Source organism: Ostrea edulis, chromosome 4 (assembly GCF_947568905.1).
Source record: "Ostrea edulis chromosome 4, xbOstEdul1.1, whole genome shotgun sequence".
Classification (NCBI taxonomy): Eukaryota; Metazoa; Mollusca; class Bivalvia; order Ostreida; family Ostreidae; genus Ostrea; species Ostrea edulis.
The window spans coordinates 77,992,094-78,008,393 of record NC_079167.1 but is presented as its reverse complement, the minus strand read 5'-3'; the positions used below and the strand labels follow the sequence as shown (position 1 = coordinate 78,008,393).

Below are 16,300 nucleotides of genomic sequence, written 5' to 3'. Positions count from 1 at the left end.
TTGATGGTGTAGGGGTTTCAACAGTCTCGTTTAAAGTCAGTATTTTGCTAATTCTACGGTCGTTATAACGATCTAGTTTACCAACCTATCATTGGATCAAATGCTGTCTGCTGTCTGCCCTGTTTCATACCGATTGTTAGGCCGTTCTTGTCACGCTGATTTTGACTAATGATACCTCCGTTCACCTGATCAAGATATAGGGCTACCGGTGGTTGTGACCGGTCGGCAGGGGATTCTTACTCCTCCTAGGCACCTAATCCCACCTCTGCCCAACTCTCTATTTTGTATTGCTTGTCGGATTTATGAGATTGATCACTTTTATCTTCACCTTTCATGAAACACGTCGTACAGCATTTGACCGAATGATAGGTTGTATTGGTAAATTGGATCGTTATAACGACTATAGAATTTGCGAAATGCCGACTTTAAATGAGACTGTTGAAACCCTTGTACCATCAACTTGTTTGTCAGTCGCCTGTCTCGATTTTAGAACTTATCATACGCAGGACAATCGCTTGTGTATCGGATCAGTTGAGATATATACACACACCATATGCAGGTGATAATGGAATATTGCTACATAGATATGGGAAGTTGACGATGGAGAAACTAAAATCATCGCATTTGTCATAAAGCTGAGTTGTTATTTTGTTGTCGTACTCTATTTTCAATAATAAAAAAAAAGCTAAGTATGAAGCAGTTGCGTCATATGAAGTCGAATGAGTATAGCTTGTTTGTACATGAATATAGAGTGAAACAAATATCTGTTAAAAGGTGTGCAATGTACCCTGAGTTTGAGATCAAATGTACATATACATTGATATGTGGTGAAGTATGAAACGCTTAATGAAGACTTTCGTACCAATGGTATCTGAGAACTGAGACGCCTTAATTAAGGTGACACGATACTATCACCGAATTTTCGGCAATAAACTAATGTCTGGTAAATGTACATTCACTGTGTGTTTTCTCCTTAATTTCTATTGATGTCCATTGCGTTTTATATACAACGATGAAGACAGTTTGTTTCAATTCACTTAGATCCAGCTTTTTATTGTTGTATGTCCGCGTATGAATACATTTATATTCATTCAACGAGCTCATTTTTCAACTACTGAAAAATAAACCAGGGTGGTAAAGCGGCGTGCATTGATATGTAGATCAACTTGCAAATCAATAAAGAAAAATAGATAGCATTCTTGTGGACTAGTTTTATTTACCATCGCTTGAATATGGATATCATTACCAAATATGAAAACAAGTCAAAGTCAGGTGATTTAACCGTTGCTTTTAAATAACTTACAGGTGAATAATATCAATGAGATCAATTCAAATATTCCGCCCGCCGTTAAGATCTACAAGATCTACAAGTGACTAATTAAGTTGGTTTACTGAACTGAACATTTTTTTCGTTCGAATATCATTAGGCCCTTTGAAATTAATTCTAGTTTAGCAACAGGTCTAAAATTCAAAACCTACTAGGGAACAAAAATATTAACAAACAATTTTCAAACAAAGCATTTATGAATTAAGATTCATCTACATGTATTTTGAGAAATTTGGAAAAATGCATACGTGTCATTAAGTTTTAGATATTTAGAACATTTAAAACAAAACTGTTCTGTTTCAACAGATCAATGTATGTTCTAGTCAAATGTTGTATAATAGCATAAGTTATGTTGCTATACGTACAAACTGAATTTTAATTCATAACATATTGAAGTTTTTTTTTTTTTTTTTTTTTGCGTTTGACAAACTGTGATTGTACAAGAACATTAAGAATGTACAAGAATGTACAAGAAGATTAAAGGCGTGTGAGGTTAATCTTCACTTTACCTTAACCCCTTCTCTACCGTACCGGTCAATTTGACCGGTGGCGCGTAAAAACAGGACTACGCAAAAGGAGTGCCTCTAAATCTTTGAAACTACGGTCATAAGATACAGATCGGTTGGTGTCCCTCGGATTATCCTTCGAGATATCAAAGATTTGCCGTATGTACAATCGTTAGATTGTCAGCTTTGGTACAGAGACCAAAATTCTTATACCCAAATTAAAGACTTATGTTCCTTTAAGAGATATATTTGATAATTCCTTTTCAGACCTCATGTGTTCAACCTCAAAATGTTCTGCAAAAAATTGCAAAACTTGTGATATACTGATCACTAAAAATTAATTTAGTAGTAATTTAACTGGACGTAGTTTCTGTACCAAAACGTTTGATGATCTGACTTGTAAATCTTCTAACGTTGTCTACGCCATTGAGTGTAACCTGTGTGGCTTAATTTATGTGGGAGAAACCAAGGGTTCACTTAATAAAATAATATCGGGGCACAGATTTCAAATTAATAATGGTGGCAACCAACTTCTTTACAAGCATTTTAATGCACCGGACCACTCCAACTTGTCCATGAGGGTAAGGATTTTAGAAAAAAATTACCATCACACAAACAATCCTACATTAAGCACCCCTCTTCGTAGACAACGAGAAGATCACTGGATCAGGACCCTAGGCACTGCATTTCCATATGGATGCAATGACAATGTATATGATGTGGGAAATTTGACTAGTCCACAAGGAAATAACGTTAATGTGATGGGACTCTTTCCCAATACCCAAAGACGAAAACGCAGTCACGGACATCGTTCATATAAAAGACCAAGTATAAATGATGTCACGTTTGATTAACTTTTGCCTCACGTCAACAGACAATTGGGTCCACATCATATTCGTACAAAACTTTACTCTATTCCATTGAGGGTTTTACATACGTTATTTGAAGAAGCTATGGCTAGTCTATACTTGGATTTTTCAACACCTGAATATAGACTTAACTCTATGATTATGGATGTTGCCTACCACAGGCTCTATAAACCAGCACGGACCATGGATGATTCTCCTTCCAAATCATGCCGTCAGTTTCTTAAGCTCAAATTTACAAACAAAGGAATAGATGCCGTCAACATAAGCAACATTCTTCGTCATAAAAGGGTTCAGTCGTGTATTCCAACTTATTTCAAGTTCAAGTCTACACCCTGTATTTCCTACAGCTATACTTCTACTATTGCATCCAAACTTTTTAATTATAAACAAACTTTGCAGTGCTTAGATATATACCATCTTATACGTAATCCACCAACATGTTCTTGTTCTTCATCTTCTTTCAACTACAGTCCAGCTGGACATGTCATTAGTGGTGATGTTGATATAGTTGAAAATGAGGACCTCAAATCACTTATTCTTAAAGGTCCTAAATACAGAGAACCTCGGTCTTTTAATTGGCGACAGAACTTCATCTCTATTATGAGTTCTGTCGAAGATTATGCCAGACGATGGGCTAAATATGAAAAAGAAGAACTTGATACATTGTCAGAATGGGTTAAAAGCATAAGAGGGATATTAAAATCCCGCATTAGACACAAGAAAACAAAAGTACGTACCATCTATCCTTCTGTGTTTAATAAACCAGAAGTGATAAAAGAATTAGATAGGTTACATGAGGAATATGTTTTGGTCCAGCTGACAAAGCTAGTAACAACATTGTCTTTGTTTGTAAGGCTCATTATTACAACTGCATTTTAAACGAACTTGGCATTAATTCCACTTTTGTTAATCATACTTATACTCCAACTGCCCTTTCAAAAGACGAAATTCTTCAAAACCATGCTTCAGTTTTAGACACATTTAATATTTCAGTCAATGGGTCGAATGAATATGAGTTACCGTACCTATACTGGATTCCTAAACTACATAAAAACCCTTACAAACAAAGATACATTGCTGGATCCAGTAAGTGCTCTACCAAGCCCCTATCTTTGCTCCTCACGAAAATGTTAAAAGCTGTGAAGGAGAAACTTCAAACTTACTGTGCGACTACATATGCCAGAAGTGGTGTTAATCAAATGTGGATTCTAAAAAATTCTAAAGAACTTTTAGTAAACTTGAAATCACAGAATTTTTCCTAAATCAATAGCATTAAAACCTATGACTTTTCAACACTATTCACGACCATTCCTCACGATAAATTAAAGACTAGACTTTTTGACATCATAGACAGTTGCTTCTTCAACAAAAACGGAAAACGGAAATATTCATATCTAGTGATCAGTCATTCAAAAACTTACTTTGTTAAACACCACTCTGATTCCACGCACAAGTACTCTGAAGTTGAAATAAAAAATATGCTAGAGTTCCTCATTGACAATATCTTCGTGGTCTTTGGTGATCAGGTGTTCCAACAGTCTGTTGGAATTCCCATGGGCACGAATTGTGCTCCTTTGTTAGCTGACCTGTTTTTATATTCATATGAAGCAGAATTTATTCAAAAACTTCTACGTGAGAAGAAAAAATCTCTCGCTGTGACCTTCAATTCGACTTTTAGATATATCGATGACGATTTGTCTATTAACAATGATAGCTTTCATTCATATGTCGATTTGATATATCCCTGTGAGCTCGAAATAAAGGACACCACAGAGTCGTCCACTTCTGCTTCATACTTAGATATTTTATTGAAAGTAGACATTAACGGCAAACTAACAACTCAACTGTATGACAAACGGGATGATATCAACTTCTCCATCGTCAACTTCCCACATTTATGTAGCAATATTCCATTATCACCTGTATATGGTGTTTATATATCTCAACTGATTCGATATGCAAGAGCTTGTTCTGGGTATAGTCAGTTTTTAAATCGAGGTAAGCTACTGACAAACAAGTTGATGGTACAGGGATTTCAACAGTCTCGATTGAAGTCAGCATTTCGCAAATTCTATGGTCGTTATAACGATCTAGTTCGTCAATACAACCTCGCATTGGGTTAAATGCTGTCTGACGTGTTTCATACCGATTGTTAAGCCGTTCTTGGCACACTGATTTTGACTGCGGATAACTCCGATTACCTGATCGGGATATGGGGCTCACGGCGGGTGTGACCGGTCAACAGGGGATGCTTACTCCTCCTAGGCACCTGATCCCACCTCTGGTGTGTCCAGGGGTCCGTGTTTGCCCAACTATCTAATTTGTATTGCTTGTAGGAGTTATGAGATTGATCACTCTTCGTTATCTTCACCTTGCATCTATATATCATATTTTTGGAAATTTTCTCTATTTTTTGACTATGTAAAAATCAATAAAGTAAGTAAAGCCATTAGATTAAAAAAAGCGCTTTGTCGCAAGGTCATTTTCCCCTTCGATATGATTTTTTTAGTTTCCTTATGAATTCTATATCTTTTATATTTTTGAAAAGCATATATTCCCTGCTTTCAGAAGATATAAAAAATATTTTTAATGCCTGGCAAAGTTATAAGAAAATAGCAATTTTTTGCACATGTACGTTTTCTTAAAATTTTAGTTCTAAATGTTTAAACATATCGGCGTTTTACCTATATTTATATATGGAAATAGGGAAAAATAAATACAGGCTGTAAAAGTAGAGGACATTTCCTTTTTGATGGGCCCTTATTCGTGTTATAATTCCCGGTAGTTTTTATATTATGATAAAATGAAATTGGGACATGCTGCGCGGTTTTCTTTAAAATTAGACACAAAACGTCGTCGCTAAAAGTGATCGACGCGCGTCGCAAAGTGGTGAAAACTATAAAATGTGTATTGTCCTCTTTTAGTAAATTCAATAAATTTTGATAAACTAAAACAATATACACATATGTATGAAATAATCAGCCAGGTATTCTCCGCTTTTTTTAAAAAAAAAAAAAAAGCATAAAACGAATATTGGTATATAACAGTTACACAATCTACATGTAACTTCATAAAACACCTACTGAGAATGTTACATCGGCAGAGTAAAAAACATAAATGAAATACTTCAAATTCAGATATAAACGTTATATTTGTTCGGAATAGTAATATTTTTTCCCATGCCAAACAAAGAAATCTAAAAAGAAGTTCGCATATAGCCTATAGGTCTATACTTTTATTTTTCCGTGATCGGGATCGCGGGCCCCGCGGGGTTTTCTGAAAGTGTGCACGGGGAACACACGTGTTTCCGTTTCAACGAAAACAACACAGCTTCACTGTGACTGTCACAGCAAAAGCTTGTATTTTACATCTTTAAAACGACCTGATGTCAGAAGAAGATGCCCTGGATCTCCTGTTGCAGGATGACCCAAACGATCATGCATTCAATTTAAACATGTACATGTAAGTTGCTGTAGCCACATAGGCCGACTAGAAAAAAAAATTGCAGTTTTGTCATGTTATGAAAATTCACGATTCACGATTAATTAACGCGATTTGATGCCATAATTTTTCGTTTTATGAAAGAAAATATTTATATTTTATGATTCCTAAACCAAGTGTTTATTAAGAGCTGACATCATTTAATCTGTCCTGGTCCGGCATTAATCCGTCTGATTAACACCCCCCTTTTCCCAGAATTATCTCCTTACCTGACGCGCGAGTGTAAAGAGTGGGTGGATTTAGTGTGCAATGAGAAGGGGGATGGGGTGGTTTTAATCAGACTGGGCATTCATGACCGCTGGTGAGAAGGCTATTTTCCAGGATTTTTCCATGTTTATAAAATATTATCTTTCTATGAAAAGAAAACACAATCTGTTAGGAAAACACATATTACGTCATTGTAATGATAGAATTTATTATCATAATTTGAATTATTTTCTTCATATTGTAACAGAAATATAAACGAAATGTGTGTTTGGGCCGAAATGGGGGGGGGGGGGGTACCTAACATCAATCAAAGTCTGATTATGACAGGCCAATGAAAAGTCATATAGATTTCTCCTTTATCCAAATGCATGTATTTTATATACACTTAGTAGCTTATGACCATAAATTACATGTGATCGATACATGCTGGCACTGGTATGCTATGAGCTATGATCTTGCCTAGATTTTCTCTAATTTCGACTAAATCCACACACCATCAGAGTACCACGTAAGGGGATCTAGACACTGTGTACCATGAAGAACCAATTCAATTCTACTTTTATATCTGGGGTCATATACTTTCCCTCAGAGTTGCAGTATTTCCGTTGGACCAGAATTTCTTCAATAACCCCCCCCCCCCCCCTGTATATGCTAGGCATAATGCTGACACCTACATGATGCATATCTTTCTTTTTTTCATTACGCACTCTGCTACACTCGCAATGTATAATAAAATATCCCATTCATTCCTAACACATGTACGCAATCCCCTACCAAATGTCACTTCAAATACAGGACATCTCTATCTTTAAATAAATTTGAGCTGTACTTAAGTGCGAAACTGTCTAGTGCTACCATGAAACATATTTTGCTTTAAAACATAAACCAACAATTATTAACTGTAATTTCTTTTCATCTTTAAAAAAGGTATTGACATCCCAATATTTAGGGGGAAGCTCCCAGGTATCGTCTGCTAGTGACAGTCTACTGGCAAAGCCAGACATGCATTGGAAGGATGCTGATATGAAGGACACAGGGACACCGGATCCAAGAACTGTGGCATTTCATTCGGAGCGACAGCCTGGCATTCAGTTGGTATGACTCATTAAGGTTGAATGCAGGGTTAAATCTGTATACATTTGGTTAACATCCAAATAAATCCAGATAATACATTCACAAATGGAATCATGGCGTCATGATACACGGATATGCGTGTACCATTTTACTCTTTTTTACTGCATTACTAGCTATCACATACATACAAAAAGAGACAAAAAAAACCCCCGGAAAATCATTATTCTTTTTCTAATTATAAAGTATGACAAGATACTGATTTTATTTGCAATTTCCTTTCAGATATGGGACCCGATTATTCAGAGAACTGCATATTTTATGAAGCTGTTTTTGACAGAAGATTTGGGTTTTCTCCATCTGTGTTGTCACCAACCATTATGCTGAGATGGTCATATCTAGGGGGAAGGATTGTCATTATGCTTCCCAAGGACGTTCGCATCCTCTCACTGAAGAGTAATGATACAGGTATTACTAGTTATTGTGACAGTGATTTCCAGTTTAAAACGAATAATAAAATGCATAATAAAAAGATTATATTTACCACAATTAATCTTGCTGTGCGTCTAACACATTTATTAGATGTGTACTACAATTAAATCTGATAAAATTTCATAAGTAATTAAATGTATACTACTAATTTTCAAAGGGCCTTGACTATGGAAAACATTTACAGAGCCAATTGAGCATTCAAAAGCTCTGACGATACATTAGTATTGAGGGCTAAGTATTAAGAAATTCTTCTTTTTCCTCCCAGATTTTTGTGCATTATCTTATACATGTCTGCTGTGAAGTTCCAGTCGATAGACAGATATTGGTCAATGCATGCCCCTATCGGAACAACCCAGTACAGTGTATCAAGAATGATGTCTAGAAATAGGTTTTAAGAGGTTGAATATAAGAACATTTTTGTTAAATATGATGCAAGTACATTTAAATCTAGTGATTGAAAGTAAGTACTTGAACATTCGTATACGTTGAACTTAGAGAGGAAAAACGGGTAGTACTTTTTGATAACATTTGATAAGGTGCTGTTGCTTAGCAACCAAATATATTTGAATGCAAAAAATTAAATTATTTTAGATTAACAATAAAGAACTTTGTTTTAATGTTGCAATATTTATTCTAATTAGTGGAACATAATGGCAAAACGTCATATTATTAGAAAATGATGGATATGTACAATGTATATAAAGTACGAAGTTTCCATTTTATGACCTTTGACCTTAATTCTCATCATCACATTTTTTGTTAAAAACCTTTTTAAATGATTAAGATTTATCTAAAGATTATATTTTTAAAATAATGTGACATTCACTAATCATCATTCAATGTAATTATGTTTAAATTGTGTTGAATGTATGCAGAAAGGCAAATTATGGTCAAAATTGTACTATGAGTGTTGTTACTTAGCAACCAAAAATATTTGTTTGTCAATAAAATTGATTAATTTGATTGTGATGATTTTGTAGTATTTTCAAAGGTACATCAGCTCATACATTTAGAATTTCCTATTTTTGACTCTAATCTAGTCAGAGGGGTCGTAATATATATATTTCAGAGAGAGAAAATTGCAAAAATGTGCACTTATATGACCTTTGACCCCGTAGACCTCTTTGAGGTCATGGGATACCTTGACAAACTTTACAAGAAATTATTCCCTGTCCAATTCCTAACAAAATTATATGTCATATGCTTATTCAAAATCGTGATACATGCAACTTTAAGTCGATGTAAAAATATTGTCATTTAGTCTTTAAAAACCTCTAAAATGTGCCGGTAGAGAAAGGGTTAAACATATAATTAAATCAGGAAAACTCAATTTTACACTAATAATCTAAGCTACAGATTTTAGAAATGGATATTACTATATTTAAGACTTTATGATTACTCTCATTATAATTATTTTGCTAAAAGAATGTAGGTATTAATCAACCAAAACCGATTTTTATTAAAAAACATTTTGCCCAACTATCTATTTTGTATTGTTTGTAGGAGTTATGAGATTGATCACTGTTCGTTATCTTCACCTTGCATTTTTCTATACCAGTCGTATTTCTTAAAATTTGCTTTAAATAGCAGTTACGTTGATGTTTCTTTGTTGCATTTTTAATCGATATTTTTCATGTAACCCTTTTAAGACCCCAAAAACGCTTCATTATCAGATTTCAGCAATTCGCAAATTCTGTGGTCATTATAACGATTTAGTTTGCCAATGCAACCTGTCATTGGGTCAAATTCTGTCTGACTTCTTACCCAAATCTCTATTTTGTATTGCTTACTGGAGTTATGAGATTGATCACTGTTCGTTATCTTCATCTTTTATGAACAAAACTTATACGGTACCAATTTTGATGCACCAGATGCGCATTTCGACAAATAATGTCTCTTCAGTGATGCTCAATCGAAATATCAATGGTTAGGCCATTCTTTTTTTTTTTTTTTTTTTTTTTTTATAATTTATTCTTTTTTCATATTCACATAATCATCAGTAATAGTAATGAAGATACATATTAATCATTTTATACATTCTCACACTCTTTCATACTACTAGTTCAGCATTATTGGTTGAATACTTCTTATTCTAGGTTACAGATCAAAAATAATTTTCCAGTTTTCCCAAAGTCTGTCAAATTTCAAAACTTCACATGATTTAATTGCTACAAATTTTTCAACTTTGTATTTGAAAGAAAGATAATGTATCAGCCCAGTAATATGAGGAATTTTGTTTTGTTTTGAACAATTGAAAACATATTGTTTGGTATACAGAATTATGAAATTAACAACTTTATTACACAAACTGAGAGGTGTTTCACCAAAAATAACATTACTAACATTAAAACCAATTCTTTTTGATGTTTTTCTGAAAATATGCATGCTAAGATTATTCCAAAGTGCTAAAGTATAAGAACAAGACATAAACATATGTTGCATTGTTTCTTCATTATCTTTACAAAACGAACAACAGTCATCTGAAATTAATCTGATTTACTTGAGGTAATATTTCGTAGGAAGAAGCTTGTAAAGAATTCGGTACTGCAACCACTGGACTTGGGTATCAATACTTGTTTTAAAACAAACTTTAAACAGCTCTTTGACAGAAACATTGCCTTCTAAATGTACAGATAATTCAGTGTTTCATTTTTAAATTGATTTGGGTGCGAGATCATTACTATTTATCATATCATATAACACTCTGGAACATTTATCATTCAACAGTAAAAATTCAAAGTAAAAAGGAATAAATGGTGTACAATTTTTTTTAACCTCTGATCTCTTAACAGACAAAGTCTTTAAAAACTTAGATATAGTACTGGTAATACTGTTGTATTGCATTGTACATACATTTGCTAGTTTAATTTTTTGTGAAAAATCTTGTAGTAATAAAAAATTTCCATCTTCATCTAAAAAGTCTCCAATTATTTTCTCACCATGTTGATACCATGTTTTAACATAAATGTTTTTATTACCAACACACATATTTGTGTTATGCCATACTGGAATAGAACTGAGTTTTTGCATGGAATACTTCTCATCCATTGCTCGAATCATTGCTAACCATGATTGAAAAACATCACGCCAAAAATCATTGCTATGGTTTATAATAGTATAAATATATTCATCTCCAAAATCTATCATTTTTTTTACCACCTCATTGCCATGTACTGCCAAAAAAATATCCACACATGGTTTGTGACTGTTTGTTAATCTTTTAATCCAAGAACATTTTAAAGAGATTATAAAATTTTTCACCTCAACCATTTTCATGCCACCTTTTAGGTAATCTTGGGTGACAATTTGTCTCTTGACCTTGTCAATCTTTGAATTCCATATAAATTAAAAAAAAACAGTTATTCAGAAAAGACAAGATATCTTTATCAGGATTTGGTAGTGTAATAAACAGATGGTTTAGCTTAGGTAAAAGCAGTGTTTTGGTGACTGTGACTCGACCAATGGGGGTGAGTATTCTTCTATTCCACTGGAGTATCAACGCTTTAATTTTTGGTATCTGAATATTATAATTTAAATCGACTATTTTTTTCATATCCACAGAAAATTCTATTCCTAATAAGTTTAAAGTAGTGCATCCCCACTCTAGTTTCCATCTTGTATGGTGATATACTTGACTAGAGAATTTTTTAGAGCCAATCCAAACAATTTTTGTTTTTGAGCTGTTTATTTTTAATCCAGAGAAACTTGAGTAGTAGTCTATAGTGTCAAGTGCAGCAAAAACAGATGTTGGTGAACCATCAAGAGCCAAAGTTGTGTCGTCAGCATATTGGGAAGTTTTGTGTTCCTTACCATTCACTATTATACCTTTGATATCTGTATTCTGTTTCACAAGAATGGCTAAAATTTCTGCACAAAGAATAAATAAATAAGGAGCAATAGGGTCGCCTTGTCTACAGCCTCTCCGTATATCAAATTGCTCTGATAGGAAACCACTTTGTAATACAGATGCTTTAATATTTGTATTTAAGATTTTTATCCAAGTAATTATGCAATCCCCAAAACCAAAATAACTTAAAACTTTATATATAAAATTCCAAGATATAGAGTCAAAAGCCTTTTCAAAATATATCAGTACAAGTAAACCTGGTGTGTTGCTGGATTCAGTGAAAGACATGAGATCATACACAAACCTAGTGTTTTCTCCTATGTACCGGCCTTTTATAAACCCAGACTGAGTTTCCGATATCAAATAATCTAAGGTAGATTTTATTCTATAACTGAGACACCCTGATATAAGTTTATAAAGCACATTTAGAAGAGTAATTGGACGCGAGTTTTTCAGAAATTGTCTGGGTTTGTCACCTTTTGGCAAACATGTAATAATCCCCAGTCTTTGTGATATAGGGAGTTCCTTTTTCTCAAAAATATGATTAACAGCTGATACAATGTGGTTTTTGAGGTCCTTCCAAAATTTTTTTTAAAAATTCTACGGTGAAGCCATCACTTCCTGGTCATTTATTATTTTTCATATTTTTAAGAAGGTTAGGCCATTCTTTGTAATCTGATTTTTATTACAGATTACTGTATTTACCTTATCAAAATATAGGGCTCTCGGCGGGTGTGACCGGTCAATAGGGGATGCTTACCCTTCCTAGACCATTGATCCCACCTCTGGTATATCCAAGGGTCTCCATTTGCCCAACTCTTTATTTTTTCTTCCTTATAGGAATTATGAGATTCATTACTGTTCATTGTCTTCCCCTTTTATTGTCACGTTGAACATTTTTACACTGCTTTCTGTATTTTAGATACTTCAGGATACATAGATTATTATCTTCCTGGTTGTTTACGTATTGAGTCAATGAGCAAATGGCTATTGGGTTTTCGAAAGAATTACCTCGTTCAGTTAGTATTACCAGCAGTAATATATTATTTTGATAAACAATCCATATATAATTTCAGAAAGTTGTTTTGTTGTTGACTCAGTTCCTTGATGTATCTAGTGCAAAAAGAATAACTTCATGAAGCCATCATAAATAAATGCAGTGGGGTGTTGATTTCATTGAATCCTTTGAAGGCAGAAGGGGAGAGGATTGGATCAAGGATCGTGGACTGGCCCACCTCATAGTGAAGTGAAAGTGAAATTGTACAATGAATATTTATTACTTATATAAACATTTGAGACGACGGGCAATTTCTAATACGACACGAACCACCCGCCGTACGTTGACAAACAACGCGTTGACCTGAAGGAATAACACAAATGCATACATTCATCTTTGGCACTCTATAGAATACCATAAATCCATACATTGATCTTTGGCACCCTACAGAATACCACAAATATATACATTGAACTTTGACAGTAATGGGTATGTATAGAAGTGAACAGTCAACCATATCATGAAGTATGTAAAGTTATCTAAATAAACATTTGATATTCAAACTTCCTGGTTGTCGTCTACAACGATAAACACAACATGCATACACTTGTCTTCCTCATACATGTAGCAGTGGGATTGATTTCGTAATCTGGATACCGTGAGTAAACAGTAAATTTTACTTTCATCATAATCATTAGTTTCATGACCTGGTATCACTTATTCTTAAAGTGATGGAAAGATTAAGCTATGCTTATGAACACGTTTGCTTGCTAATAGCTAGGTTCAATTCTTAATTGATTAACTCGTGCGATATCCATTAAATTCCAATTGTATTATGCAATGTTAAAGAAGGTAGATTACCGCTTGCATGTATACAGTATCAACGAAGATAAAAGCTCTCAAACTGTTGCTTAGTGTGATTGATAATTTCATTTGCTTTACAGAAATTCTATCTCAGAATAAGGAGACCGAGCAGGCTAGAGACGTATTCGGCTGTCAACAAACTGAAACTTGTCAGCAGTATCAACCCAGTCGTGCAGTAGATGGATACATTAACACATGTACAAGGACAGCACCTATCGGAACTACAGCTTCAGTTAAATCAACATAGTGGTATGTTGACCTTGAGAAAATACTCAGCATCTTAAGCATCAGTATAGAGTTCAGAGACTATGGATTACAATATGGTAATGATTATCAATAAAAATCGGTTTAAGGATTAGGAAGGTTATGGTTACACAGTGATTTATCAGTACCCTTTAAGGGGCTGAAATTCAGTCCGATTCCCACTAAAAGAAGATTTAATTTGTTTTTATAGTGAACAATATTTCCCAGCACCTTTGTATGGTCTCTCCCCTGGATAGTTTGGTAAAATAATTCATTTTTTATTTATTTACTGATACAATTTGATATAGAGTTGTTGTCTCAATTGGTGTCAAAGTTAGTTAATGTTGTCACAGTTGTTCAACCTGATATATATATATATATATATATATATATATATATATTATATATATATATATATATATATATATATATATATATATATATATATATATATATAAAACCAATACATATTTTCCTTAATTTTTGTCAAATTGTTTATTAAATGTTCCCAGCTCCCAAAAGATGGCGTTTCAAATATAGGCCGATTAATCCCTGTGGTAATTGAACACTTTTCCACCCATCATCATGTTCATCATCTTCTCATAAATTGATAATTTCAGTCATGAGACAAAGAGGGCGTATTGCTGGTTTTTCACTCTATGTGTCGAACACAACTATAAAGGAAGATGGATATCTATGTTACAATAACGGTCAAGAGTTACCGGCCTTGAATTTCAGTACAACCTGTGTCAAACATGGACGTTACGTTATATTCTACAATGAAAGACTTGACGGAACACGTTATCCTACCGGATATCAAACATCCCATGTTTACACTGAATTATGTGAAGTAGCTGTAACAGGTAATATTGTGCTACCAATTATACCTAGTGTATAATAAATGTAAATGAATATGATAGATACAGTAATATCGTGTGTTATATTGTGCTACATCATCGTGCAGTTAAATTCGTTTAGTGTATGAATAAATAAGGTGCTATATTTTCTCTGTACTACATCTTTAGGATGTAAAGAATCCGGTGTGTATGGAAATAACTGTGATCTACCTTGTCCAAACAACTGTCAGGAATTGAGAGGTGACATTGTCCATGGAACGTGTTTGGGTTGTACAGCAGGATGGATGGGGGAGTTTTGTAACACTTGTAAGATTACGTATGTTACATCATTGATATACTATTGATACTTCAATGTCAATAAAGTTGATATAAAATGAGATACCGGTACGACAATATACATCAAATGAATGAATTTTTTCGTAGCCTGTCCAGCTGGATATTATGGTCTACAGTGTGGATCTACGTGTACTAGACACTGCAGAGACAACCTGTTCTGTAATCACACCACTGGATAATGTGACTATGGCTGTGGTAATGGATGGACAGAGATACATTGTAACACAGGTAAGTCATCTGTCATTATCTTAAAAGCTTTCGAAAAGAAACAATATATATCTAAATTTACAAATTGTACTCTTTGAATATTTTATGGAGAAACACGGAATATCCATGAAATTTATATTTTAGATCGATGAAGACAACAAGGAAAATGGCAATTAATGTGAAGCAGAAAGGGGTATGTTCTTAAAAATAATGAATTTTCCGGGTGAAATACTATTTTGCAGAGTGTCCAGCAGAATCATACGGTCCGGATTGTGTGTTTAACTGTAGTGGACAGTGTCTGAGTTACCTCCCCTGTAACAGGACAACAGGGAGATGTGACAGTGGCTGTAATCTAGGATATACCGGGGAACGCTGTGACAAAGGTCGGTTTTACATAATTTGGTTTCGAAAGCATACTTTTGGGTTTTGATAGCTCATATCATTCACATTTTTTTTCTAAGTGTGTATTTTGTTTGTCTATTGAAAATTTGGTTTTCCCAGAGTGCCCTCCAGGAACATATGGTCCAGATTGTCTGAATGTCTGTAATGTGACAAATTGCTATAATCCAGGATATACCGAAGAATTCGGTGACAAAGGTATTTTTACTTGTACTAACGATCTTCATGACGAAATCAAAAGGTCAATTAAGTGCTACAAAATGTACATGCAAAAGTTATGTTTCGAAAACGTTGTATGAGAACAGGCTTTTGTATTCTGTTTGTCTTTATCTTTCACAAACCAAGCTTGGAAACGCATTGCTTTACTTTCTTTCTCATTATGCTTTCCAAACGAAGTTTGGAACATATTGTTTTTACTGTTTCCAATTACTACACAGTATATTCCCCCAACAATGTTTGGAAGCATATTGGTTTTATTTTGTTTCTTATTATCATGACGTTTTTACTGTTTCTTCCGATTTTCATTCCGTCACATGCTTGTCATTTGGTCAAATGATGTCTAACGTCTCCCATATCG

At 34.0% G+C, this 16,300-nt stretch overlaps 1 protein-coding gene across 1 annotated transcript; it reads left to right on the top strand.

Annotated features, from left to right (window-relative positions):
- Nucleotides 1-13,302: 13,302 nt before the first annotated feature.
- Nucleotides 13,303-15,316, top strand: LOC130053855 (scavenger receptor class F member 2-like). The gene is made up of 5 exons (XM_056161475.1): nucleotides 13,303-13,306; nucleotides 13,762-13,878; nucleotides 14,545-14,787; nucleotides 14,950-15,087; nucleotides 15,205-15,316. Exons 1-5 carry the CDS (start codon nucleotides 13,303-13,305, stop codon nucleotides 15,294-15,296), a joined length of 594 nt encoding a protein of 197 aa, XP_056017450.1. The 3' UTR covers nucleotides 15,297-15,316.
- The last annotated feature ends 984 nt before the right edge of the window (nucleotides 15,317-16,300 follow it).

Excerpts from the sequence above, each read along its gene's own strand:
- LOC130053855 (XM_056161475.1), top strand. Across the intron at positions 13,879-14,544 it reads AGATGGATACATTAACACAT|TCATGAGACAAAGAGGGCGT; the intron begins GTACAAGGACAG and ends TGATAATTTCAG. Across the intron at positions 14,788-14,949 it reads ATGTGAAGTAGCTGTAACAG|GATGTAAAGAATCCGGTGTG; the intron begins GTAATATTGTGC and ends CTACATCTTTAG.